The sequence below is a fragment of the Oryctolagus cuniculus genome, chromosome 19 (assembly GCF_964237555.1).
Source record: "Oryctolagus cuniculus chromosome 19, mOryCun1.1, whole genome shotgun sequence".
Lineage (NCBI taxonomy): Eukaryota > Metazoa > Chordata > Mammalia > Lagomorpha > Leporidae > Oryctolagus > Oryctolagus cuniculus.
The window spans coordinates 50,050,879-50,077,327 of record NC_091450.1 but is presented as its reverse complement, the minus strand read 5'-3'; the positions used below and the strand labels follow the sequence as shown (position 1 = coordinate 50,077,327).

General features: G+C 62.6%; 1 protein-coding gene and 1 long non-coding RNA gene across 3 annotated transcripts; one reads left to right on the top strand and one right to left on the bottom strand.

Moving 5' to 3' along the window:
- The first annotated feature begins 1,773 nt into the window (after positions 1 to 1,773).
- LAT2 (linker for activation of T cells family member 2) lies at positions 1,774 to 11,501 on the top strand. Of its 2 annotated transcripts, none has more exons than XR_007915419.2 (13): positions 1,774 to 1,930; positions 4,594 to 4,710; positions 5,068 to 5,107; positions 5,817 to 5,860; positions 6,027 to 6,087; positions 6,294 to 6,331; positions 6,587 to 6,622; positions 6,710 to 6,740; positions 7,077 to 7,132; positions 7,429 to 7,491; positions 7,837 to 7,905; positions 8,140 to 8,251; positions 10,268 to 11,501. It is a non-coding gene; the product is annotated as a linker for activation of T cells family member 2 (long non-coding RNA). The 2 variants fall into 2 exon arrangements; XR_007915417.2 differs by lacking the exon at positions 1,774 to 1,930 and adding an exon at positions 2,650 to 2,775.
- A 938-nt stretch (positions 11,502 to 12,439) lies between these two features.
- RFC2 (replication factor C subunit 2) lies at positions 12,440 to 25,758 on the bottom strand. Its single transcript, XM_008249083.4, has 11 exons — positions 25,603 to 25,758; positions 22,768 to 22,837; positions 22,014 to 22,055; positions 21,743 to 21,849; positions 18,915 to 19,016; positions 17,740 to 17,840; positions 17,124 to 17,281; positions 16,937 to 17,002; positions 15,909 to 15,989; positions 14,637 to 14,750; positions 12,440 to 12,743 (listed from the first exon to the last, which is right to left on the bottom strand). The coding sequence occupies exons 1-11, from the start codon at positions 25,731 to 25,733 to the stop codon at positions 12,633 to 12,635; spliced, it is 1,083 nt and encodes a 360-aa protein (XP_008247305.3). The 5' UTR covers positions 25,734 to 25,758; the 3' UTR covers positions 12,440 to 12,632.
- Between the last annotated feature and the right edge of the window lie 691 nt (positions 25,759 to 26,449).

Sequence of the window (26,449 nt, the reverse complement as noted above, 5' to 3'; positions counted from 1 at the left end):
TTACAGGCAGTGAGAGAGAGAGAGACAGGTCTTCCTTCCGTTGGGTCACTCCCCAAACGGCCGCCGCAGCCGGAGCTATGCCGATCTGAAGCCAGGAGCCAGGAGCTTCTTCCTGGTCTCCCATGCAGGTGCAGGTGCCCAAGCACTTGGGCCATCCTTCATTGCCTTCCTGGGCCACAGCAGAGAGCTGGACTGGAAGAGGAGCAACCGGGACTAGCACCCGGCGCCCATATGGGATGCCGACGCCGCAGGCAGAGGATTAACCAAGTGAGCCACGGTGCCAGCCCCCTTATTTTTTATTTTTTAGATTTATTTATTTGAAAGGCAGAGTTACAGAGAGGCAGAGAGAGAGTCTTCCATCCATTTGGGCCATCTTCCACTGCTTTCCCAGGCACATTAGCAAGGAGCTGGACTGGCAGTGGAGCGGCCGGGACTTGAACCAGCGCCCATGTGGGATGGCGGTGCTGCAGGTGGAGGCTTAGCTCGCTGCTCCGCGACCCCAGCCCCCTGCCTAGATTTGCTTTTAAGTTGACTTTCTACTTGACAACTGACTGGCAGTGAGGCCTAGAAATAAAGTAGAGCTGGGGGGAAGGGGGGATGTAAAATCATTCAAAAGGGCGGAGCCTCCGGCCACTGGATCTGTCCTCTGGCCTGTACTGTGGTCCTGCCCCTGGGCACTGCTCCAGGGGACCAGCCGTGTGGCAATGCCACGCCCAGACTGGGAGTCAAGTGGCGCTGGCTTGAGTAGATGAGGGCAGCCCAGCTCCCAACACCCGCACCCACAGGGGTTTCCAGAGCCGGCTCCTGAGCTGTGCTACCCGTCTTCTCCCACCAGGGGGCAGAAGCGGGCAGGCCAGGTCCGCCGCGGGGACAAAGGCTGAGCCCAGCCCTGAGCTAGGGTCGAGATGGGGTCCCTAAGGGCAGATCCCAGGCCCGAAGGGTCCTGGCTCCTGGAACACACGGAGCCCTGCTCTCCTGGCTTCCCGGGCAGTGTCTGCCACCCCCAGACCCATGGTCTCGGGCCAGCCCACCGGCCCCTCCCTGTGGTTTCCTGGACCTGCAGCGGCCGGCCTCTCCCGGGTTGCCAGGGCTTCCGGAGCTCCGGGGTCACCCGTGCAAGGGAGGGGGGAGGTGATCCCAGCCACGCTGTACACCTGGTGGGGCCGCCGCTGGGCAGGTGCGGGCCAGTGTCCTGTGCCCTGTGCTGTCCTCGCTGTCCCTGCCCTCCAGGAGTCTCACCTGTGCCAGGTGGGGAAGGGCCCCAGCTCCCAGGTGGGGGCTCTTGCTGTCGCCGCTAGCGCCCCTGGCTGTCGGCCCCTCCGTCCATCTCCTTACCAGTCCCTGGGGCATCTCTGTCCCTGGTCACCTGTGCCCCGTGTCCTCTGTGTGTGTCTCTTCACTCCCCAGATGCCCCCAAGACCCAGAGCAAAGCCAGGTGGCAGAATTCCATCCGGGGCCCCCACATGAGGGGCAGGGGCCCAAGCACTGGAGCTGGCCCTGCCTCCCAGGTGCACGAGCAGGGAGCTGGATCGCAAATGGAGCAGCTGGGACTCGAACTGGTGCTCAGAGGTGGGGTGCCAGCGTCACAGGCAGCAGCCTAACCCGCCGCGCCACAGCGCCAGCCCCGTCTGTGCCTCCCCTGCCCGCCTCTGTGTGTGTCACCATGTCAGGGTGTGTGTGTGTGTGTGTGGCGGCCGTGTCTCTCTGGTCCCTGCGCGCCTGTCCCCGCCCCCGCGGCTCTCTGTCACCCCCTGTTCGTCCCCGAGCCTGTCCGGCAGTGCGGCGGATGTGTGAGGGGGAACAGGAAGCTGCCACATCTCCTCGCCCGCTGCCTGCTAGTGTGTGTGTGTGCGCGCGGCGCTGGCGACCCCCGGGGCAGGTGCGTGGGCTCGGGATGCGCCGGCCGCGGAGAGCAGCCCCTGAGTCTCAGGTGAGCCTTCCCCAGGGGTGCCCGGAGCCCCCAGCAGACCCCACAGGAGCAGCTGGTGGCTGGGGCGGCCAGGGAGGGGCTCCATCCTCAGCCCTGGGAAGATCCCAGCCTCACCCTCCCCTTGCCTGAGATCCGTGAGGGGCGGGTGGGAGCCCAGGCCAGCAGCCACCCAGGGCCTGCCTGGAGCCTCACTTTTTTCTTCTGTAAAATGGGTCTCTCGACCTCCCCAGCGTGGGCCCAGGCCGGGTGGAAGGAGCCGTCCCTGGCGCTGGCTGGGGCGGGGGCCGGGGGTGGGTGTCTGTGGACAGGTGGCCCTCGCTGGCCCCTGCTTCTCCCCCTCATCTGTCCTCCCACCCAGGCCCGGGGGGTCCAGACCCCCCGTGCCGCCCTCCACTTTCCCTGGCCCTCACAGCACCGCCGCTAGCCTAGGGGAGGCCCGAGACCATCAGAGCTAGAGCTCGGGCCCCCAGGGCAGCGCCCAGGACTCCAAGCCGGGGTGGCCTCTCTCCCTCTGCCCCCCTCAGCCTCAGTGTCCCCAACTGCAGCAGATGAGACAGAACGGTCCCCAAGGGTCCTCCTGGGGCGGGGGGCTCCGGTCGCCCAAGGGCGCTCCCACATGGGCCTTGTGCAAACCTTTTTCATAAGAAAACTGCCCACTTCCCGTTGTGCTATTTCGGCCTGCAGAGCCTCCCCTCGGTGGCGGCCTCTGGCCCCGCCCCACCTCGCCCTGCCTGCCCCCTGGGGCCCGCTCAGGGCCACTGGGCCACCCCCTCTCCCGCCACCCCCACCCTGTTCCGCGGCCGAGAAACAGAGAGGGAGAGACTCCGAGGAGATAGATCAAGCGTGTGAGTGTCCTTAAGATTCTCTCTCTCTCTCTCTCTCTCTCTCTCTCTCGATTTCTTTATTTGAAAGGTAGATGTTGGAGGAAGGGAGAGAGACAGAGAGAAAGGCTGGGTCAGGCTGAAGCCAGGAGCTTCATCCGGGTCTCCCACATGGGTGCAGGGCCCCAGGCACTTGGCTGCTTTCCCAGGCGCATTAGCAGAGAGCTGGATAGGAAGTGTAGCAGCCGGGACTCGAACCCACACTCATAGTGGATGCCGGCACTGCAGACGGCGGCTTTACCCTGCTGTACCACAGCCAGCGCCAGGCCCAAGCTAGCCTCTCCCACATGGGTGCAGGGCCCCAGGCACTTCTGCTGCTTTCCCAGGCGCATTAGCAGAGAGCTGGATAGGAAGTGTAGCAGCCGGGACTCGAACCCACACTCATAGGGGATGTCGGCACTGCAGACGGCGGCTTTACCCTGCTGTACCACAGCCAGCGCCAGGCCCAAGCTAGCCTCTCTCTTTAAAATACTGCATGTAGTTTTTAAACTCCACATAAAAAGGGGGTGAAGGAGCCTGGCGTTTGGGGTCGCCTGTCATGGTCTGATCTTCAGCTCTGTGCCTTGCTCGCTGTGTGACCCTGGGCGCAACATGCACCTCTCTGAGCCGCCTTTGCTGCCTCAGTGGGCTGGGAAGCCGTCGGGGCACCGGCGTGGGACCTGGCAGGGGAGGCGAACCGTGCATTTGCACCTGCTCTGCAAACCCCAGGGCCAGCCAGAGGATCTCAGCACTGGCCTCACATGACAAACCCGCGGGGTGACTGTCCCCGCTCCCCCTGCCTCACAGAAGTGGGAGGAACTGCCCCAGCGCTGGGCGGGTTCTGCCCGTCCCAGGGCACCAGGAAGCGGCCCTGCCCCAGCAAGGCAGCCAGATTAGCCGCCGGGCCCCCGGGGCCACCAACGCAAGGCCAACGGCACAGTCACGCGTCTCAAGCAGACGGGGCCGGGCTGGGGCTGTCGCGTGTCGTGGGTGTGTGTGCAGCCCAAGGTCTGTGGGCTTTTTGTTTAGTTATTTGGAAGGCAGAGTTACACGGAGAGGGAGGGGGACACAGAGGGTCTTCCAACTGCTGGTTCACTCCCCAGATGGCCGCAACGGCTGGGGCTGGGCCAGGCCAAGCCAGGAGCTGTAAATCCAGTCCAAGTCTCCCATGTGATTGGGCGGGCACCCCACCGCTTGAGCCATCCAGCTGCCTCCCACTGGCCAATCAGGAGCCGAGCTGGAACCGGCACCAAGGCACCCTGACATGGGATCCTCACCGCTGCCCCCAACACCTGGCCCTCCCCCCAGTGCAGCACTGGGCAGAGGCCCATTTCACAGATGAGACCACTGAGGCTCTGGGGCACAGGCAGCGTTTGGCCCAGGAGACCACCCTCCAAGACCAGGGGCTCCCAGCAGTGGGAGACAGACACGGCCCACAGCAGGGACAGGGGTGGCAGGGGGCGGGGCCAGGCCAGGTCGGGGGAGAGCTGCGCCCTGCTGGGCGCCATCCTGGCTGGTGCGGGGCATGCCAGTCACGGGGCCGGGACTCACTTGTTCCCACTGACTCACGGCTCCAGGGTGAGATGCGGCGGTCTCCCGGGGACGACCCTGGGATTGGCCAAGCCCAGAGAGGTTGGAGGATTGGCAGCCGGGGGCCAAGCATGATGATGGCCCCGGGCCTGTGGGGTGCTGGATCGGGCAGGTTCCAGGAGCAGGGAGAGAAGGCAGCAGCCCTAAGGCCCTGTGGGGCTGGGCTGCAGTGGGGGAGGGGCGGCCCCTGCTCACGGCCCCCTCCCCCTGCAGTGTTCCAGGTGGGGAACATGAGCAGCCAGACCGAGCTGCTGTGCCTGGGGGCGGCCCTGCTGCTACTGCTGCTGCTGGGGATGGCGGCCGGCCTGTGTGTGCGCTGCTCCCACTCAGGTAACGCGGGGCCTGGGGTGGGATGGACGGAGCCACGGCAACCTGTGCCCTGAGGCCTCCCGGGCTGTGGTTCCAGCAGCCTGTTTGGAGGGGTGGAGTGTGGCTGTCCCCAAGGAGAGTGGGTCTGGCCCATGGGGAGGGGGCTTCGGTTTTGCGGGCTTCAGTGTGGCGTCTGGGGCTGGGAGCAGGGACTGGGGGGCAGGACTGCCTGTGGCTTCTACCTTGCAACATGGCGGTGGGGGAGGGGCCGTGACCACGGGGCACTTGGGCCCCCAGGTCCTGCCTGAGACCTGCAGAGGGGAGAGGGGAGCCGAGGTGGGCCCCAGGACACCTGCTGACCCAGACCTGTTCTTGCAGAGCCCAAGAGGCTGGAGAAAATCTACCAGCAGAGGAGTCTGTGAGTCGCCTCAGTGTCCCCTTCATCCGCACCTCCCCGTCACCGTGCTCTACAGGGTTCCCAGCACTGGGGGAGGGCCAGAGGGAGCTCACCCAGGTCCTGCCCCGGCCAGCCTTGGGTCAATGAGGGCTCTTGGAGACAGGGGACGCCTGGGCTGTGTGGGACCAGCCTCTCTCCCCCTGCCCCCTTGCCCAAGGGCGTCCCTGTGGGTCCAGGCTCCTGTGTCCTTGACCTCTGACCTCTGGGGTGCCCACCAGGGGAGGGAGGGCACAGGGACCCTGGCACAAAGCAGGATGCAAACACTCCCTGGGTGGGAGTGGGGATGGGGCGGGGCAGGTGGAGGGAGGGGACAGCCCCTGGGCTGGAATCACCCCCAACCCCATCACGGCTGGGTCCCCGAGCAGCCACCTCCACCCTCAGGCCCCCCAGAATCTCAGGGCTGCAGCCCAGCCCACAGATGCCCCCACCTCCCTGCTGATCTCCAGGGACCAGAGGACCCCCTCAGGTCCTGTGGTCAGGGGAGGGTCTGGGGGGTGGGGGAGTGGCCCAGGGAACGGGGGCGGGCATCAGGGCACGGGGTGTGAGGCCGCAGGCAGCAGCCCCTCCTCATGGTCACCCTGTCTCCTCAGCCACCTCCCTGTCCCTGTCCCCTGTGTCCCGGGCTGCGGGTGGCCAGGCCCTGGCTCAGCACAGCCCCATGTGTTTGCAGGCAAGAGACCGCGCAGAGCTTTGCCGTGGCCCGAACCTATTCCTGTGAGTGCCTGGAGGGCCAGAGGGCCTGGCTCGGGGCTGGCTGGGTCCCCACTAAAGTACCCTCTGTCTCCCCTCCCCCCCAAGCCTGAGGCCCTGGGTGGGCCATGCTGCTGGGCTGGCTCCCCCCACCCTCCACCGCCACTGACTCCTGCCCTTGGCTTTGCAGTGGTCAGGCCGGTATGGGCCAGGACCCCGGGGGACACGGGCCCTGACCAGGTGTCCACAAGGTAGGACGGAGCCCCCCGCCCCCGTCCCCATCTTAGGTGCCCAACAGGAAGCAAAGCGGAAGGGGACCCTGAGCCCAGGCCCAGCCCCCACTCCCCGGCCAGGCCCCAGGCTGAACTTAGGGGCCCACCAGGGGGCTGTGGGGCTGCAGCCGGGACCCCTCTTCCACGGCCCCCCCCACTTCAGCCCCCATGCCCCCACCCTGCAGGAAAGACAAGCTACTGGAGTTCTCGCCCAGCCTTGAGGGTGAGTGACACGGGGCAGGGGCCGGGCCAGCCTGGCTGGGGTGGGGCTGGGGCAGGTGCAGAGCAGGGGAGGCCTGGGGGCCCGGGGAGGTGCGAGCAGCGGCTGTGGGCGGCTCTCGCACATGCACAGACACACCCCCTGCAGAGGGGCCCCAGAGCACCCGACAGGTGGGTGCGTGTTGGAAACACCTGGGCCGGTTCTGGGGTTGCCAGAGGGGTGGGGAGAGGGGAGTGGTGAGCCTGGCTTTTCTTCCAGAACCTGCATCCCCCAGGTACCAGGACTCGAGCAAAGGTAGGTGGGCTGCGGCGGTGGGGGGCTGGGGCCAGCGGTAGGACCCAAGGCCCAGGGTCTCAGCCTAACTCCCACCTCCTCCTGCAGAGGGCAGAGCAGAGTCAGAGGCCGCATCCCTGTGAGTGCCCTTCTCCCCCGGGCCCCCTCCCCGCCCCCGCCACGCCCCTTCCCACCCTGGACCGCAGTCCCGCCCTGCTCTGGGGGAGGGGCCCTGGAGGGGGAAGACCCCACCTGCGCCACCTGTGACAGCCCAGTTACAGGGGTGCCCGGGGAGAGCTGTCCCCTTCGGTCACCCAGCAAGGAGGCATGGCCCTAGGGTGGCTCAGGGGTCCAGGGAAGTGAAGAGGGCGGAAGTGGGAGGGGAGAACCCAGGGGGCCCCCACGGGGTAGCCCTGGTCTCTCGGAGCCCCCGCGCAGGCCTGCCCGGCAGCCTGAGCTGTGTTTTCCTGGCCAGACGCCCCATTACCGCCGACTATTGCAACTGGGGGCAGCTTCCGCGGCCCCAGGAAGGTGAGGCGACGCCGGGGAGGGTGGACAGGGAGCAGGCGACACCGGGGAGGGTGGACAGGGAGCGGGTGACACCGGGGAGGGTCGCAGGGGCTGCGCTGCGGGCCCCGGGAGGGTGCAGGGCACAGGACTGGGTGCGCCTGCAGCACTGGGTGGTTTGGGCGGAGCGGCAGGCAGGACCAGGTTGGGGGGCCGGGACCCTGTCCTCACGGTCCGGGGGCCAGGGGCGCAGAGCAACGGGAGGAGGAGGAGCCAGGCCCCGCCCCCAGCCCGGCCTACCCCGCCTCTCTCTCGGGCAGAGGACGACGACGCCGGTTCCTACGAGAACGTGCTCATCTGCAAGCAGAGGACGCCTGAGTCAGGTGAGCGCGCCTCTGCCCCACCCCACCCCGGCCCCGGGCCCGCGAGCTGGGCCGGGCTCAGCTACACGCGTGAAACCCAAGGTCCCCACGGCCCAGGTGTCCTGGGAGGAGCCCCATCAGCTTCCCAGGGGGAAGGAGCCCAGGGCATCTCTCCCTGCCCGCTCCCCGCCCCGACCCCCTCCCCTCCCCGCCCCGCTGGCCCCGAGACCCGGCCAGGCCCCGCCTGCAGCTCCGCCCCCGCCGGCCCTGAGACCCGGCCAGGCCCCGCCTCCAGCCCCGCCCCGCGTTGGTCCTGAAACCCGGCCAGGCCCCGCCTCCAGCCCCGCCCGCGTGGCCTTCTTGCAGGCGAGGACTCAGAGGACTATCAGAACTCTGCGTCCATCCACCAGTGGCAGGAGTCCCGGAGGTTCATGGGTACGTGGCTGGGAGGGGCCGGCCTGGGTGCTGGGCGGGGTCTGGGCGCCCCTCCCGCCAGCACAGCGTGACCTCTGCCAGGGCTCCCCCGCCAGGGCAGGCGCCGGGTTCCGTGGCATAGGCAAACTCCAGACACGGGACAGGCACACCGCGGCCCGCTCCCACCCAGCGTGGCTATTTCCTGTGGGCCCTGGGGAGGGGGCACTGACCTCCCGTCTGCCCGCTGCTCCCCAGAGCAAGCAGCGGCTCCCCTCCCGGTGGGGAGTCCCGACGAGGACAGCGGGGAACCCGACTACGTGAACCAGGACGCCGCGGCACCCAGAGCCTAGGCGAGCCCGGGAGGAAGGTACAGCGCCCGCTCCAGCTGCTCTGGACCGAGCCCCCCGTGCAAGGAGGGGGCAGAGAGCCCGTTGGAGGGACCATGATGGGAGCCCAGGGGGCAGCACCCATGGGCGCTCGGCAGGGTGTGGGTGGGAGACTGCTTCTCAGAAGGGGGGGATCTTCTCCAGCCACCCCATCACCCGCCTGTGGGCTGGGGGACCCTGCAGCTGGGGAATTCTGGGGTGAGACTTGGGCAAGTGGCAGAAGCTCCCAGAATCCGAGTGCTCGCTTCGCTGCCTGTGATGGGATGCAGTGGACCTGCAGGAAGCCAGGGCGGGCTGGGGACAGGCAGGCCAGGGGGGCTGGGAGGGGACCGTGCTGTGACAATGGCGGTCACAGGCACTGGGGAGCCCCCCAGCTGCAGGCCAGTCTGGTGCTCCAGGCTCACACATCCACCCATCTTAAGGTTGCACTTAAAGCAAGCGGAAGAGGGGACAGTCAGGCGTGGCTGCCCAGGCCACGGCCACAGCCTGGCACCCAGTGGACACCAGCATTCACTGGGCACTTGCTAGGGCTGGGGCCGGCGTCAGGGCCCTGAAAGTCTCTGGCTCCTTAGAACTCACACACGGGCAGGACAGGAAACAGAGAGATGTGACAGGCGAGGCGGCGGGCAGGGGGTTTCGCTGCCGATGGGTCCCGTGGTGGGGGAGGGGGCGAGGGGCGAGGGGCGAGGGCAAGGGGAGGCCTTTACGGAGCTCCCTTCCTCCGCCATCTCGGTGGGGGGGAAGGCAGCCAGGCAGAGGGCACTGCACGGAGCCCCAGGTTGGGGCAGCCCCACAGGCAGGCGGGCCAGGTGGGCGGGCCTGCTGGAGTCCTGCTGCGGATTCGAGGCTTCTTACCCCTGCTGCCTGCGGGACGCGGGCCAGCACTGCGAAGCCCGGGAGGACCCCAGCACCAGCTGCTCTCTGAGCCCAGAGTGGGTCGTGATGGTGGTGGAAGCCGCAGGGCGGGCAGCTTGCAAGCTGTCCTCCGTGCCTGCGGGCTTTTCCAGACATTGCTGAAAAGGGGAACTTGAACTTGGCCATGTGCTGAGCACAGCACTGAATGCTGCCGTGGCCCCTGTGGTCGGAGGCGTTGGCCTGTGGTCGGTGCAGCTGCAGTGAACACGCACAATCGTCATTCCCGATGGTCGGGGTGACGGCCGTTTGCCTGGATCTCAGGCTGGCTGCGTGTTCTCAGTCACCTAGGCATGGATTAAATGCCAAGGCTCCACCTTTTTAAATTTAAATTTGCATTTTATTTGAAAGGCAGAGCCAGAGAGAGAGAGAGAGCGCTGAGAGCAAGAGAGCTTTTATCTATAGGTTCACTCACTCCCCAAATGGCCTCAACAGCTCAGAGCCAGGAGCTCCTTCCAGGTCTCCCTCGTAGGTGGCAGGGGCCCAAGCATTTGGGCCATCTTCCGCTGCATTAACAGGGAGCTGGATCGGAAGTGGAGCAGCCGGGACTCGAACTGGTGCCCACGTGGGATGCCAGTGCTGCAGGCCAGGGCTTTAGCCACTACGCTGCAATGCCGGCCCCACCAGGCAGGGTCTTGACTGCTGCACAGAGTGTTTCTTTTTAATGAACCATTTATTTGAGATGCAGAGATGGGGCAAGCCCTTCCCCACCAATCTATTCCCCAAATGTCTGCACCAGCACTGCTGGGAGCCAGGACCCAGGTCCCCGATGTGGGTGGCAGGGACCCAAGCGTTCCTTGGGTGTGCACCAGCGGGCAGCTGGAGGCAGGAGGCTGGAACCCAGGTGCCCTGCTGTGTCGGAGGCGGGCGTCCTAACCAGTGCCCTCATGCCAGGTCAGGCGCCCGCCCAGCTCAGGCAGCTTTTCAAAGGCAAAGCGGAAGTGTCTGGATTATGACTCTGGTTTGCAGCCGGAGCACAGGGAGACAGCTGAATGCTGGCCCCAAACCAGCTGCTCAGGTTCCCCCAGAAAGGATCCGTCAAGGCCAATGTTGCCTTCATAAGGAACTCTTCCTCTGTGCCGCAGGAGCCCGGGGCCGGAGCCCAGGAAAGCACAGACCTTCGGGCCCCCGCCATGGCCACATCTGAGATGGGAACGGGCAGGTGCACGTGGAACCTCCACCCTGATTGGAGCCACCCCTGGGGCGAGGCGAGGCGGGCGCCTGGTACAGAGAGAACCCAGACCCTGTGACGCTGGGACCCCCCCAGAACTTAGGGCGCACTGCCCCCCGCCCCTGCCTGTGTCTGACACCATACACACTGGGCCCTGTGTCCCGCCCCCAGCCTTGGCTCCCAAACCCCTTCCTCCTGTTGGTGGCTGGGTTTTCCTCCCCATGGTTCTTAAGCTCAGTTATTTATACAGGCAGACGTGTACTCAGTATTCTGCATTTCAGGGTGATCTGTCTCATGAAGCATTACCAGCCCGGCCCCTCCATGTGCATGAGGGGCACCCAGCTTCCCTCTGCCATAGTGGAAGTCTTGGCTTGTGCGGGCCATCAACCGCATCGCCTTGGCTACTTGTGGGGTGCCAGGGCTCGCAAAGACAAGAGGCGGGCAAACACACACACACACACACATACACCCTGGGGGTCTCCTGTCCACCGTGGTGTCTCCTCCACCAGGGGGCTGTGGCTTCCCCATTTCAGGGACAGGGACTTCCGGGCCAATCACACAGCTGGCCACAGCTGAGCAGAGGCGGCTGTAGCGTGCCTGTGTGGTGGGGAGGGTGGAGCCTCGCGGTGAAAATACCAGGCAGGGGACAAAGCCTCCGAGCATCACCAACCGCAGCCTGACCTGACAGTGGCAGTGGTGTTGCCCTGCTTCCGCCAGAAACCCTGCGAGAGATCAGGGTCAAGGTTTGCGGCCGGGGCTGTGCTGCGGGCAGGAGCTTGTGCCCGGAGCCCAGCCCTCTTCCCTAAGCGGTGCCACAGATCCCTTCTCTACGAAATCCATCCGAAGACGTGCCTAGAAGCCGAGTGCTGGCCACCTGTCACTCCAGGCCTGACACCTCAGCTCACACGGAGACAGGAGCCTCCACCACGGGGCTGGTGTCATGGCACAGCCGGCTAAGCCACCCCGGAACCTGCATCCGATGGTGGCCCAAGTACCGGTCCCCGCTACCCGTGTGGGAAATGGATCCTTGGCACCTGGCTTTGGCCTGGCCCCCGCCCTGGTTGTTGTGGCCATTTGGGGAGGGAACCACTGGTGGAAGATCTGTCACTCGGCCTTTCAAATAAAACAGGAACACTAAAAAAGAAAAAGGCATCTAGCATGACTCGGGCCCGAGCAGGGGTGTGGCGGGGGGGAGGCTCAGGGGTCTCCAGTCACCTCCAGAGAGGAGCCCTGCATCGGCTGCCGCAGCAATGGGAACCCCACGCCTGCCCGGGCCTGGTGCTCCTCACCTGCACCTCCCAGGGGTCATGGGGACAGCACCCAGGGGTGAGTAGGCCCGCATCATACACCTTGCAGCTTCTGACCGCCCCCTCCGAGGCCCTAACCCAAACAGTCCCCTGGGAGCCATGGGGATGCCCCTATAGCCTGGGCAACCGATCATAGGACAGCCCACAGGTCCTGCCTCCCTGCTCCCAGGGCTCAGACAAGAGCTTAAAAGGCGCTAGGGAGGGGTGGTGCTGTGGTGCAGCAGGTTAAGCCACTGCCGGTGACCCAGCAGCCAGTATCAGGGCGCAGGTCTGAGTCCAGCTCTGCCTCCAGTCCAGCTCCCTGCTGATGGCCTGGGGAAGCAGCAGAAGATGGCCCAAGTGGTTGGGCCCCTGCGGCCACGTGGGAGACCCGGATGGAGTTCCAGGCTCCTGGCTGCGGCTTGGTCCAGCCTTGGCTGTTGCAGCTATTTGGGGAGTGAACCCGGCAGACGAACCATCTCTCTCTGCCACTGTGCCTTTCAAATAAAGCAATCTTCTACTACAACAACAACAATCGTTGGGGAATTCTAAAGCAAGGAGCCCTGGTAACCACGCGGGAAGGGTGACAATGTGGCTGGTGCCAGTGGCCCTCGGCAGGAGCTCCTGGAAGCACCCGTCCCAGCTGTTCCGAGAAGTCTGTCCTGACCAGCCTCTCCCTGCGACCAGTCCCTCCAGGCTTCGAGAAACACTGGGCAGGCTTGTGTAGACCATCAGCCGCATTGCCTTGGCTACCTGCGCAGTGCCAGGGCGCACAGAGACAAGAGGCAGGCCTGACCGCCTTGCTGACACACACAGTGGGGCTTTATTAACTGGGAGGGCACGTGCCTGCACACGTGCGCGCGCGCACACACACACACACACACCCTGGGGGTCTCCTGTCCACGGTGGTGCCTCCTCCCCCAGGGCCGTGGCTCCCCCACTGCAGGGACAGGGACTCCAGGCCAATCACACAGCACGCAGGGGCTCTTGGCTCTAACTGGCCACCGGGGCCATTGTCTTCTGGCACAGCCTGGCCAGCAGCCCCGCCATCTGCAGCAGAGAGTTCACACCTTCTGCGACTTTCATGTGCGTGTATCCGATTTCCTGAAAAACAAGCCCCGCGGAAGCCTGGTTAGCAGGGCAGGGAGCTGTTCTTGTTTTGTTTTTTTTTGTTTTTTTGTTTTTTTTTTAATCTGAACTAATGGTTTGCTCAAAAAGATCTAACATGGGTCAGTGTCGTGGCTCACTAGGCTAATCCTCCGCCTGTGGTGCCAGCACACCGGGTTCTAGTCCCGGTCGGGGTGCCGGATTCTGTCCCGGTTGCCCCTCTTCCAGGCCAGCTCTCTGCTCTGGCCCGGGAGTGCAGTGGAGGATGGCCCAAGTGCTTGGGCCCTGCACCCCATGGGAGACCAGGAGAAGCACCTGGCTCCTGGCTTTGGATCGGTGCAGCGCACCGGCCGTGGCAGCCATTTGGGGGGTGAACCAATGGAAGGAAGACCTTTCTCTCTGTCTTTCTCTCTCACTGTCTAGCTCTGCCTGTCAAAAAAAAAAAAAAAAAAAGAAAGAAAGAAAGAAAGAAAGAAAGAAAAAAAAAAAAGGCAAGCAAGCCAGGCTGGAAGGAACTCTCTAACACATAACTGATGAAGGACTTGTATCCAGAATATATAAAGAGTTCTCAACATTCAGTAACAGGAAGAGAACCCAGTTTAAAAACGGCTGGGTTAGGGGAGGCAGGGCGGTGCACTGGGTTGGGCTGCTACGTCCCATACCACAGTGCCTGGGTTCAGGGCCCAGCTCGGCTTCCAGTCCAGCTCCCTGCTCATGGACACCCTGGGAGGCAGCAGATGATGGCTCAAGTGCTTGGGCCCCTGCCACCCACGTGGGAGACCCGGATGCAGTCCCAGGCTCCTGGCTTTGGCCTGGCCCAGCCCTGGCTGCTACAGCCACTTGGGGAGTGAACTCTGCCTTTCACATAAAATAAATAAAACTAAAAACAAAAACAAAAAACCGTGGGCGACCAGGGACAGGCAAGTTACAGGCAGGATGAGACACCTTTCCCCACCTCCGATGAGGGCTTGGAAAACCCAGCCGAGCCCTCCCCGAGCTGGCCGCGAGTGGAGCACCTCGAACGCTCACTGCGCCGGCAGGATTGCAAAACACGCCGACAGCCGCTTGGGAAATCAGTTTGGCAAGTTCTCGCGAAGTTCAGTCTACACGTCCCATTTGACTAAGCAACCTCACTGCTAGGAATTCACCCAGCAGACCCGGAAAGTTCCGCTCACGCTTGAGCTGATTCACGTACGCAAATGTTCACGGTTGCGTTATTCGCAGCCTCTCAAGTCTGGAGGCCCAACTGCCCTGGACCTGGTGAGCCGGTAAACTGCAATGCACGCCCAGCATGGAATACTACTCAGCCAGGAAAAAAGACGGAGCCACTGCCCCTGGTGACCACCCGCACTGCCTGAGGGGCATTAAGCTACGCGAGAGGAGACAGAACCTGCACAATTCCATTCCTCTGACATTCTGGCAAAGTCTGTCCCCGGATCGGAAACTGGAGCAGGCGCACTTGGCACGACAGCTAGGCCCCTGTGAAGCCCACGTCCCATCTCTCAGTGCCTGGGTTCAAGTGCCAGCTCGGCTTCCGATCCAGCTTCCTGCTGCCCTGCAACCTGGGAGCCCAAGTACTTGGACCCCTGCCACACGGGAGACCCAGGCTGAGCCCCTGGCTCCTGGTTTTGGCCTGGTCCAGCCCCGGCTGTGGTGCGCATCTGAGGAGGGAGCCAGATGGGAGATGTGTGTGTGTGTGTCTCTCTCTCTGCCTTTCAAATGAAACACAATACTAAATTATATTTACGAATACATAACAGAACTTTCAACAAAGGGAGCCCAGGCTGCAGTGCGGAAGTGGGTGGGGCCTCCCCTGCCCTGGGTGCACGGGCTGGCGCCAGGCCTGTGAGCCCCTGCAGGTGCGCGATCCTCCCCTCCCCCCTCACTGACCTTGATAAACTCCAGCTTCAAGTACTCCGCCATCTGGAAGGTTTTACACACCCGGAAAATGTTGCCAATGATGTCTTCTGGGGAGTAGCCCAGGTGCCACAGGTGCGCGAGAATCTGGCCAAGAGGACACGGCGGTGAGGGTGCGGAGCACTTGGAACCACAGGGCCCGGGGGCGGAGCCACGTCTGTCAGCCACCCTGCAGGGAGTGCTGGGCTCACCCCCAGGCAATCACCAAGGGAGCCAAGGACCCCTGTGGGCCACACCCTCCAGATCCCCCTCCCTGGGGGGGGGGGCGATTGACATGACCCCTCCCCACAATGTATTGCAAATGTACTCCAGGCTGACCCCTCCCACGCCTGCCCAATGTCTGAGCCTGCGCAGGGACAGCCCGCCTGCTGCCGGTCACCACGTGCCCCTGCAAGCCTGGTCCCAGGCAAAGCCTGGAGGGGGCGGCTATCGCCTCCTCCCTTCCTGCCCTCGCTTTGACACCGTGGGGCAAGTCCAGGGAGCAGGACGTGGCGTCCCTGACCCTGAGGGCTTCCTTCTGTCCTACTTGGGCCTGGCTCTCTGCCTCAGTCTCCCTCTCTCGCACTCCGGTCTCACGCTGGCTCAGGCCCTGCCCTAAACCCAGGTGACCTCCAGCTGGGTTTGTTGGGAGCGAGGTAGGGAAACCGTGATGAGCACGGGCCCCACTCACACCTCCGCCTCCCAAGTGACAGAGGCCACTGGGACCTGCTTGCGGGCCAGGCGCTCCCTCCTGGGCCTGCCCCTTACGGCCGCCTGGGGACAGTGGGGTCCCAAGAGGCCGGCTTCTCCGGAAGCGGGGCGGGGGCAGGGCTTTTCTGGGGGCCAAGTCTCCCTTGCAGAGGACAGAAGTGCAGTGGGAAGCCACGGCTGTCCCTCGCAGGCCTGCGGCAATCAGGCAGTGTGATTCGGGGGTGGGCGCGCGGCCTGCATCCACCTCAAAGTGCCTGGTTCGAGTCCCGGCTCCTCCGTTTCCAATCCAGCTTCCTGCTAACGGGCACCCGGGGAGGCGGCGGGTGATGGCTTGCATGCCTGGGTCCCTGCCACCCACATGGAGACCCCGACTGAGGTCTGGGCTCCAGCCTGGCCTGGCCCGGCCCGGCCCTGGCTGCTGCAGGCATTGGGGGAGTGAGCCAGTGGATGGACGACCTCTCTGTGCCCTTCAAGTAAGATACAACAGCTCCGGCCCAGGTGGATCTGGAGCGGGGGGGGGGGGGGGGGGAGCGCGCAGCTCCAGGGGGCGGGCACCTTGTAGGCTTCATCGATGTTGGCATTCACACAGTGCTGGATCATCTCCTTGACCAGCAGGGGGTGGGGCTCGTCGCAGACCTGGCCGAGACATGAGGGAGACACCAGGCTGGGCGCGGCCGCGGGAGCAAAGCGCCTGAGGCGTGGGACTCTCCCTCTGACCTCTGAGAAGTCGCAGAGAGAGCTGCTTCCAACGCCACAGCCACGAGAGGTGAACAACGCAGCAGGCACGCGCGGGGTGGGGGGCAGCTGTGAGGCCCCAGGGAACCATCTTACAGCGCTCAGACCCACGAAGGAACGGGGAGCCCGTGCGGGCCCACCTCTCCCACAGGGAAGCTCCCCTCGGCCAGAGCCACTGCCCGCCAGCGCCCCCATGGGCCTTGCTTCCGCCCCGGCTGCACCGTTGGCCCGGCCCCTCCCCCAGCATCTCCAGGCAGCACCCTCGCCTGCCCTCCCTGGGTGGGTGCCTGCCCCAGGATGACGTGGGACCCTGCCCGTCACCGTGGGGCCCCACGTGTGTCCCTTCCTAAGCACGCGTGCACACACATCCAAGACAGGGGCTGGGCAGGCTTCTCCCAGGCTCCCGCCACCCGCCACCCAGGGAGAGCTCGGGCAACCCCACCCAGCTTCCTCCCCAGGTGAGGGGAAACTGGGCTGCACACGGCCCTGGGCAGCCAGCTTCCAGAACCTTCCCCATAGCGCTGGTGTGGGGCAGAGAGAACCTTGTCCCCCACCTGGGCACTGCCACCCGCCCTGGAGGGGTGGGAACAGCAAGTGGGGCGTGCAGAAGAGGCCGGGTGTGTGGGGTCAGAGGCTGCTGGGGGGGAGGGGGGTGCATGGGCCGCCCTCGCCCACAAAGCCAGGCACGGGAACATGGCAGGGCAGGGCCACGTGCCTGGCCCTCCAACCTCCCCGTGCAGGTAAAGGCGGTAGCAGAGCGGGCGGGTGGGAGACCCAGCACCCCCACCCCCACGGAGGTGGAGCACCTGCCCCTTCTGTGTGCGCAGACCGCCAATCAGCCCTGGTACCTTGAACACGTTCTCGCTGTTGATGAAACCGAACCCCGAGAAGGTGGACTGCAGGTTGTTCAGCGCCTGGGGTGGGAGTAGGGTGGGGGGTGGGGGTTGGCAAACACGGTCGCGTGAGCTCCCGGCTGCCTTGCGCTGCCCCAGCCCGCTGGCCCCGCCCCGCCCGCCCTGCCCACACCGCCCACACCTGCCGCATGTCGCCCTGCGCCGTGAAGATGATGGCCTCCAGGCCGTCGTCCGTGTGCGGCACCTGCTCCTTCTCAATGACGTTCAGCAGCCTGGCGAGAATCTGTGCGTCTGTGAGCTTGGTGTAGCGCAGGACGGCGCACCGCGACTGGATGGGCTCTGCGCGACACGGGGCGGGGGCCCTGAGCCGCCGAGTCCCCAGGCTGCGCCACTGCTGGGCAGGGGCTCAGCACAACGGGGCGAGCTGCAGTCTACCCACAAGCCATGGACCAGAGGCCTCAGCCGGCACAGCCCAGCACAGCCCTGGGCAGGCACACCGTGTGGCAGCAGGTCCAGGCAGTGCCCTCGGACCCCTTGGGTGGTGGGAACATGACAGGGCCCTGGGAGGGGGAGGGGGGGGTCTGACCCCCACGCCTGGCCTCCAGTGTGTTAGAGCCGACAGCACCTCCCTCTCTGTGGCTGCCACACTGACTGTCCTAGGTTTTCATCCGTCCCCTCTGCCTTTCAAATAAATAAATTTTCAAAACAAAAAAAGAAACAAACAGAAACTCTACATTTTAAGCAGCTGGTTACACGGAGCTTGGCCCAGCCACTGCTGGGCCCCGGGCTCACCGCACCTATGATTTTGTCCGAAGCGTTGCATGCCAGAGCAAAGCGAGTCGTCTTGGAGTAGATCTCCATGGTCCTCCTCAAAGCCTGCTGGGCCCCGTCCGTCATGCTGAGGAGAGAGACACGGGCAGGGCCTCGCACGTGCAACCCAGGGGACGGACATGGGCATCACGTGGTTATTAAAATGAAGGCCCCGGGGCCGGCATCTTGGCACAGTGGGTAAAGCTGCCGCATCCCATATGGGCACCGGTTCCAGTCCCGGCTGCTCCACTTCCGATCCAGCTCCCTGCTATGGCCTGGAAGCAGTGGAAGATGGCCCGAGTCCTTGGGCCCCTGCACACATGTGGGAGACTTGGAAAAAGCTCCTGGCTCCTGGCTTCGGGTTGCCTCAGCTCTGGCCATTGTGACCATGTGGGGAGTAAACCACAGGATGGAAGACCTCTCTCTCTTTCTCTCTGCCTTTGCCTCTCTTTAACAATGCCTTTCAAATAACTAAATAAATAAATTTAAAAACAAAACAAAAAACACAGAGGTCCGTGGTCCACCCGTTAGCTGGGACCTCAGGCCAATTCCTGGGGCCTCAGTGCTACCATCTGAGATGGCGATCATTCCAGAGCGTTGCTGTGATAAATCAATAAAGTCAGAACACGTACAGCATTGAGCAGAGCGCCCGGCACGTCCTAAATGAACACGTCCGTGTTCCATCTATCAGTGTCAGCTGATAGGCTAATCCACAATGCACCACAAGGGCACATGAAGATGGCTGACGTGTGCCCTTACTGTGGAATAGAACTATGAAAAACCAGGACATGAGAATCGCATTATCATCTCCACGACGTAAAAACACACAGGAGTAACGCAAGCTCGTATGTCCCACCCTGTCTTCAATGACTGCCGCATTTCCAACCGCTCACTCACGGTCTCTGCATCTGTGTTAGTGGTGGCTGTACACCATCACAGTGGACATTCAGAGGATGCACTCAGAGGCCACTGGGCTGTGTATTTTAAAGTGGTTAAGACGGTCCAGCACGCTGCCCGAGCTGTCCACTGCAGGCCGGGCGGCAGCTCGCGCCTGCTGCCCTGCGAGCTGAGCTGGGCGAGTCCCCGCCCCCCCCGCCCCGCCCCAGGAGAGGTCTGAGTCGGGAGTCAGAGCCCAGGTCGACGGCTCGTGGTGCGGCTCTACCTGTCGGCCTCGTCCAGGATGATGATCTTGTGCCGGCCCTTGGGAAGGGTGACCTTCTGCTGGGCGAACATCTTGATTTTATTCCTCACGACGTCAATGCCCCTGAAACGACACGTCGGGGCCGGGCTCACTGCCACTGCCACTGTCACCTCCACGCGACCTCGGAGCTGCGTGTCCGGGCAGTGGGCGAGAGCAGCGTTCTAGACCCTCCTGCGGGGGACGCAGAGCACAGGGCCGAGACGGCAGGCTACAGGCTCCGCAGGCCATCATCCGAGGCGAACCTGCTCCATTCGGGAGTGAACAGTGAATTTCCAAGATGAAAAAATACATCTGTCTCCACCTAGTCCGTCACCCACCAGGAAGGACTTCATCCCACGCTCTCTTGTGATAAGAACTGAATGTCTCGCTTTGCTAAGAGTCCTTGGGTCCCTGCCACCCATGAGGGACACCCAGACTGGGCTGCTGGCTTTGGCTAGGCCAAGTCTGGACTGTTGCAGGCATCTGGGGATGAACCAGCAAGGGGACATGTGTTTCAAACTAAATCAATACTTTTTACCCATACTACAACACTGGCCCCGGTCCCACAGGCTCCGCCCCGATCCAGCTCCCTGCTAATGTGCCTTGGAAAGTAGTGGATAACGGCCAGGTACTCGGGCCCCAGCCACTCACATGGGAGACCTGAACGGAGTCCCAAGATCCCGGCCTCCGCCTGGCCCAGCCCCAGCCATTGTGGCCATTTGGGGACTGACCAAAGTTCGGAAGATCTGTCGCTCTGCCTTTCAAATCGTGAAATAAACCTTAACAAGAGCGGGAGGTCACGCTCGGCTAGCATGTACCTGTACCTGACTCCTGGAACCATTCTTCACACAGGGACAGCCCAAAGGCTCCCGTGTGACAGGGGATGTGCGGGGACATTCCCAGGACCCCGCCCCGCTCAGGGACGCACACGTCTCCCACAGCAGGAAGACACCAGAGAGCCACAGCCAGGTCCTCTGGGACCAGCTGCATGCGGCCCGCGAGCCCCCAGTCCCTGGCCCTCTCCCCCCCACCCCCACCCCGGAGGCAAACCAGCGCCTCCCACCATTCGGACGCCTACCCCCTAGAACACAGCCACAGAGGGCTGAGCGCTGGGGAGGCTGTGGAGACCTGCGAGCCCCTGTGCCTGTCTGTGGGAATGGAACAGGTGGACAGCCGACGTGGAAACCAGTGCGGCACTTACCCAGAACCACCAGGTGCAGGGGAGGGCGTGGTGGCCCCGCAGGTCAAGCTGCCATTGGCATGCCCCCATCCCACATCAGAGGCTGGTTACAGCCTTAGCTGCTCTGCTCGACCAGCTCCCTGCTGCTGGCCTGGCTGCCAGCAGGTGACAGCTCAAATACTTGAGTTCCTGTTGCCCACGTGGGTGGCCTGGAGGGAGCTCCTGGCTCCTGGCTTTGGTCTGGTCCAGCTCTGACTGTTGTGGCCATTTGAGGAGTAAACCACTGGACATCTCTCCCTTCTCTGTCATTCAGCCTTTCAGATAAGTAAATCTACTTTTTAAAAGAGGCTGGTGCTGTCGCAGCAGGTTAATCTGCCACCTACAGCGCCAGCATCCCATACGCGCACTGGTTCGAGTCCCAGCTGCTCCACCTCTGATCCAGCTCCCTGCTGGGTCACCTGGGAAAGTAGCAGAGGATGGCCCAAGTGCTCAGGCCCCTGTACCCACACGGGCGATCCAGATGCAGCTCCTGCCTCCTGCCTGGCCCATTCGCAGTTGCTGTGACACGTTCAGTCAACCAGTGGATGAAGACCTCTCTCCCTCTCTCTTTTTCCCTCTTTGTCTCTCTAATTCTGACTTTCAAATAAATAAATAAATTTTTTTAAAAAATCAGACTTAGAATTACTAGGGTCCAGCAGTCGTACTTCAGGGTATATACCCAAAAGACCTGAAAAAAGGGTTTAAAGATTTATGTGCAAGTTGGCGTTACGGTGTAGCAGGTTAAGCTGCCACCTGCAGTACCGGCATCCTATATGGGCGCTGGTTCCAGACTCGGCTGCTCCACTTCCGATCCAGCTCTCTGCTATGGCCTGGGAAAGCAGTAGAAGGTGGCCCAACTCCTTGGGCTCCTGCACCCACGTGGGAGACCTGGAAGAAGCTCCTGGCTCCTGGCTTCAGCCTGGCCCAGCCCTGGCCGTTGTGGCCATTTGGGGAATGAACCAGTGGGTTGGAGAACTCTCTCTTTCAAATAAATAAAAAAAAAATTTAATTTAAAAATGGTTACAATTTAAAAGTTTGTGTGGATTTGACTGCAATTAATAATTATGTGGCTGGCGCCGCGGCTCAATAGGCTAATCCTCCACCTAGCGGCGCCGGCACACCGGGTTCTAGTCCCGGTCGGGGCTCCGGATTCTGTCCCGGTTGCCCCTCTTCCAGGCCAGCTCTCTGCTGTGGCCTGGGAGTGCAGTGGAGGATGGCCCAGGACCTTGGGCCCTGCACCCCATGGGAGACCAGGAGAAGCACCTGGCTCCTGCCATCGGATCAGTGCAGTGCGCCGGCCGCAGCGCGCCAGCTGTGGCGGCCATTGGAGAGTGAGCCAACAGCAAAAGGAAGACTTTTTCTCTCTCTCTCACTATCCACTCTGCCTGTCATAAAAAAAAATTAATAATTATGTAAAGGTGCCATTGAAAACCCAAAGTAAACCCTAAGACAAGTGACTCTGAGTGGCTCTCAGCCCCGCCCCCGGGGTGAGAGGAGGGGGCAGAGACAGCCCAGGCGCAGCAGTGAACACAGCCGCCTCCACAACTCACAGCCGAAGCACCTGCTGCCCTCCAGCCCCGCCCACACGCACCTGTCATTCGAGGCATTGAGCTCCAGAACAGCATCCTTAAGGGCCGGGCCCAGCAGCGCTCGGGCCAAACACAGGATGCTGGTCGTTTTGCCCGTTCCCGGGGGGCCCTGGGGGAGTGGGAGCTCCGGTAAGTGCTTGCCGGCACCACAAGGAGCTCAGCGCAGCCCTGGCGTCGGCACGCACCACCCCACAGGCCACCCCACCAACCCCAGCGAGAGGAGGCAGCGGGGGAGAGCCCGGGGCAGGAAGTGAAACCCGGCCTGATACTCACAGCAATTATGATGTTGGGCACGTTCCCTTCTCGGGCAAAGACCTGGCGGGGAGGAGGCGTGAGTCACACCGGGGCCAGCACCGGCACCGTGGGGTAGACGCTGCCCAGGATGCTCGCGGCCCACACTGAGTGCCTGGCCCTCCGTCCCACCTCCAGCTTCCTGCCGGTGGACACCCTGGGAAGCAGTGGTCCCTAGGTCTCTGCCACCCATGTGGGAGACCCCCATGGACTGCCTGGCCCCTGTGCTTAGCATGGCCCCGCCCCGGCTATGGTGGGCATTTGGGGTATAGGGGCCGGTGCTCCGGCGCAGCGGGTAAAGCCACCGCCTGCAGTGCCGGCATCCCGTATGGGCACTGGTTCGAGTCCTGGCTGCTCCACTTCCGATCCAGCTCTCTGCTGTGGCCTGGGAAAACAGTGGAGGATGGCCCAGGTCCTTGGGCCCCTGCACTTGCGTGGGAGACCTGGACGAGGCTCCCGGCTCCTGGCTTCAGCGTGGCTCAGCCCCGGCCGTTGAGCCATGTGGGTAGTGAACCAGTGGATGTGGGAGTTCTGCCACTCTGCCTTTCAAATAAATAAATCTTAAAACAAAACAAAGGCAGTGCTGCAAGCAGCTGGTTTCAGTGGCCAGGGCTCCCGGTCTCCCATGTGCTGAGTTCCTGGTTCCCGACACCCCCACCATGGCTGTCTTCCTCCAAACGCCTCCAGCTTGGCGAGGCCACAACGGGGACAGCACAGGGGTCTTCAAGGCACTCACCTCCAGCCTGCTCACCGTGTCTTCATTCCCCACAATTTCATTCAGCTTCACCGGCCTGTACTTCTCCACCCTGTTTGTAAGACAGTGCACACACGTGTAGACATGGCGCTCTTCCCACTGCCCGCGACCACCAGGGGTGGCCGGGGGTGCGGTCACCCACATCCCACACGGGCAGTGTCCGGCTCGAGTCCTGCCTCTGCTTCTGATGCGGCTCCCTGTTAATATGCGCTCTAGGAAGGTAGCAGGTGATGGCTTGAGTGCTCCCTGCCACCCATGTGAGACCTGGACGGAGTTCCGGGCTCTCGGCTTTGGCCTAGCCCAGCCCTGGCTGTTGCTAGCATTCCTAGCAAATGGAAGGTCTCTGCCTTCCAAATAAAGAAAGCATGGGGGGCCGGTGCTGTGGCATAGGTTAAGCCTCCGCCTGCAGTGCTGGCATCCCAGGTGGGCGCTGGTTCGAGTCCCGGCTGCTCCACTTCCAATCCAGCTCCCTGTTAATGCTCCTGGGAAAGCAGTAGAAGATGGCCCAAGTGCTTGGGCTCCTGCACCCACATGGGAGACCTGGAAGAAGCTCCTGGCTCCTGATCCAGCTCTAGCTGTGATCTGGGGAGTGAACCAGTGAATGGAAGCATGAACGGATGAGCCCAGAGTTTCGCCGGAGGATTTTACGGAGTCGACAGAAAGAGGCCGAGGAGTCGGCGTTTGGATGGAAGTGCCTGGGCAGCAGAGAAACACCTGTGGTCTCTGGAGACGGGCTGGAAGTGGCCATCGGGAGCGACGGGACACTGTGGGGAACACGGCCTGCCCGTCACAGCAGACACTGGGCACACTCGGCACCGACGGCATCTGGCGAGCCAGATGTGGGTGTGCCAGGCCGCTCGCCTGCCAGTTTCCACAGCTGTATGCGTGCCAAGCACACGGCAGGACTGGCGAGCCAGAAACCACAGGCCTGGCCGGGGGTGGCAGAGGGGCCGTGCTGGGGGGAGAACATGGCTTTCTCCAGCTCTGAGGACCTGGCCATCGGCACCTCCTCTGCCCTCTGCCCTCTGCTTGCACCCTGTACAGGGACTGGCTCTGCTCCAGAAAGACAAAACAGGCGGGCAACAAAGCTGGCTTGTCACACACTGCAGGAAGCACACGCAGCCCTCCTCCAAGGCCAGCAAACAGAACATGCTTGTTCCTACTTTTTTTTTTTTTCTTTTCTTTGTATTTAGCCTCTTCTCAATGCCGGCACTGTGTAAGGAGCTGCAGATTTCAAGAAAGCAAAGACAGAGCTAGCATCTCCTGACTCTCGCTCTAAATGGCCTTCCCGCTGGCAGGGAGTCAGCTCCGCAAACCCCCTCCACGGGGGCCTCAAAGGGGACTGTGAAGGGGCCACGCTGTGGCCACTAAGCTGCCACCTGCAGCAGACATCCCGTTCCAGACCTGGCTGCTCCGCTTCCAGTCCAGCTCCCTGCTCATGCGCCTGGGAAGGCAGTGGAGGATGGGCCTCGTGCTTCAGCCCCTGCACCCACCTGGGAGACCCGGATGGAGCTCCAGGCTCCTGGCTTCAGCGCTGGCCCAGGCTTGGCCGTTGTGGCCATTTGGGGAGTGAATTATTTGATGGGAGATCTCTGTCTCTCTGCTTTCCAAATAAATTTTTAGAAAAGGCTTTTCCCCCTAAAATATTGTGAAAAGATGGCATGGATTTCAAAAATTTTTTTTTGCATCAGCATAAACTTCTCTTTCATTCCACCTTTCTGGGAACTTTGTGAAATGCCTTTAAAAAAAAAAAGATTTATTTTATTTATTTGTAAGGCAGAGTTAGAGAGAGACAGAGAGAGAAGTCTTCCATTTGCTGGTTCACTCCCCAGATGGCCACAATGGCCAGAGCTGGGTTGATCCAAATGCAGGAGCCAGGAGCTTCTTCCAGGTCTCCCAGGTGGGTGCAGGGGCCCAAAGACTTGGGCCATCTTCTGCTGCTTTCCCAGGCCACAGCAGAGAGCTGGATCGTAAGTGGAGCAGCCAGGACCCGAACCGGCGCCCATATAGGATGTCGGCACTGCAGGCGGCGGCTTTACCCACTACGCCACAGCGTCAGCCCCTGTGAAATGCCTCTTACAAACCAAGAGCCCAGGGAGAGGACAAAGCAGGGGCTGGGAACAGCAGGAACTGAACTGTTTTTGTTTCTTAGATTTACTTTATTTATTTGAAAGGCAGAGTTATAGAGGGGGAGAGAGAGAGATCTTCCATCTGCTGGTTCACTCCCCGGATGGCCGCCAGCAGCCCAGGGCTGGGCCAGGCCGGAGCCAGGATTTCCTACATGGGTGCAGGGGCCCAGGCACTCGGGCCATCATCCTCCACTGCTTTTCCAGGCGCGTTAGCGGGGAGCCGGATCCGAAGTGGAGCAGCCGGGGCTGGCGGCGGCTTAACCACTCTGCCGCAACGCCGGCCCCTGAGCTGGGTTTTGAACAAGACAAGTGTTCTCTTCCGAGCTTTTGCACGGCTGCCCCCCCTGCCCGAAACCGCCTCCTCCACGAAGCCACAAGGCTTGCTCCTTGATTTGGGGCCTTTTTGCTCAAGTACCAGATCTTCACGGGGCCCTACCTCTCATCGAATGCACAGCACATCTATTGTTAACTGCACTACAGGCCAACAGAATATAATATAATAAAAATATGTACAAACCACACGGGTCATTGAGAATTGGTAACCACATTAAAGTGTAGAACGAAATAGAGGCCGATTTTCGACGCCGCCCCGGAGCCGCCTGCTCCCCCTTGGGGTCCCCCCCAAACAGGCCCTCGCCGCCCCCCGGTTCCTCGCCCTCATGTCCGATCTATGGCCTGGGCCCCTCACCACGGCAGCTCGTAGTGGCCGGCGCTGCTGGACGCCTTGCTGGCGACAGGCGCAGCGTCCTGGACCGCACCATTCTCCTGCACCTCCATACTCTCGCGTCCGCTTCCCGCCGCCCCGAGGCCCCGCCCCATGACGCCATCACGCAGGCCCCGCCCCCTGGCCGCAGGGAACGCCGGGCGGGAGTGGAAGTCGCGAGCGCGCGCCCCCTTTCTGCGCCTGCGCAGAGTGCTCCGGCTTTGGCCCGGGCCGCTGTCCGTCGCTAGAGGCCGCGGTTGCTGCGCGGGAGCTGGCGTCTGAGCTGGACCCGACCGGGCTGGGCGTCCAGGGGATGCTCTCGTCCCCCGCGCCGCCCCAGGTTTGGCCGGAGAGGAGACGCAAGCCGTCTCTCCGTCGGAGGGTTTTCATCCTGAAAAATGGATGCTTGGAGCGTTGTTGCGGGTTGCATTTCTAATGTTCCTCCCGTGGCCCGAATGCATCATCGCCGTTAAAAATCCAAAATAAAGACTGAAATCCACCAGGATCTGCGCTGCGCCTTGTGCCCGCGGAGGCTGCTCCTAGCAGTGGGGTTTTATAGGCCTAGGAAGGGCCTGGGGAGTCTGGACTGGGGAATTTGCGTAAAATCCTCCTCCTATTGCATCGTGGGGGGGGGGGGGGCTTCTTTCTCTTCTGCCCCCAGGGCGGAGCCAGGGCCTGGCTCTCTCCACCTGCCCATGTCCTGAACAGCTTGGGTCAGCCTTGAGGAACTGGGTTGCTCCCCACGAGGGCGCCGTGTCTGTTTCTCCCATCTTCCCTTTCTTCCTCTGTCTTTATTTTTATGTTTTAGTATTAAAAAATAAATAAATAAATA

Coding starts and splice junctions, on each gene's coding strand:
- RFC2 (XM_008249083.4), bottom strand. CDS start 25,733: ATGGGGCGGGGCCTCGGGGCGGCGGGAAGCGGACGCGAGAGTATGGAG. Junction 22,056..22,767: donor ACACGGTGAGCAGGCTGGAG/GTGAGTGCCTTG, acceptor CCTCCCCGCCAG/GTCTTTGCCCGAGAAGGGAA. Junction 17,841..18,914: donor ATCCTGGACGAGGCCGACAG/GTAGAGCCGCAC, acceptor CTCTCTCCTCAG/CATGACGGACGGGGCCCAGC.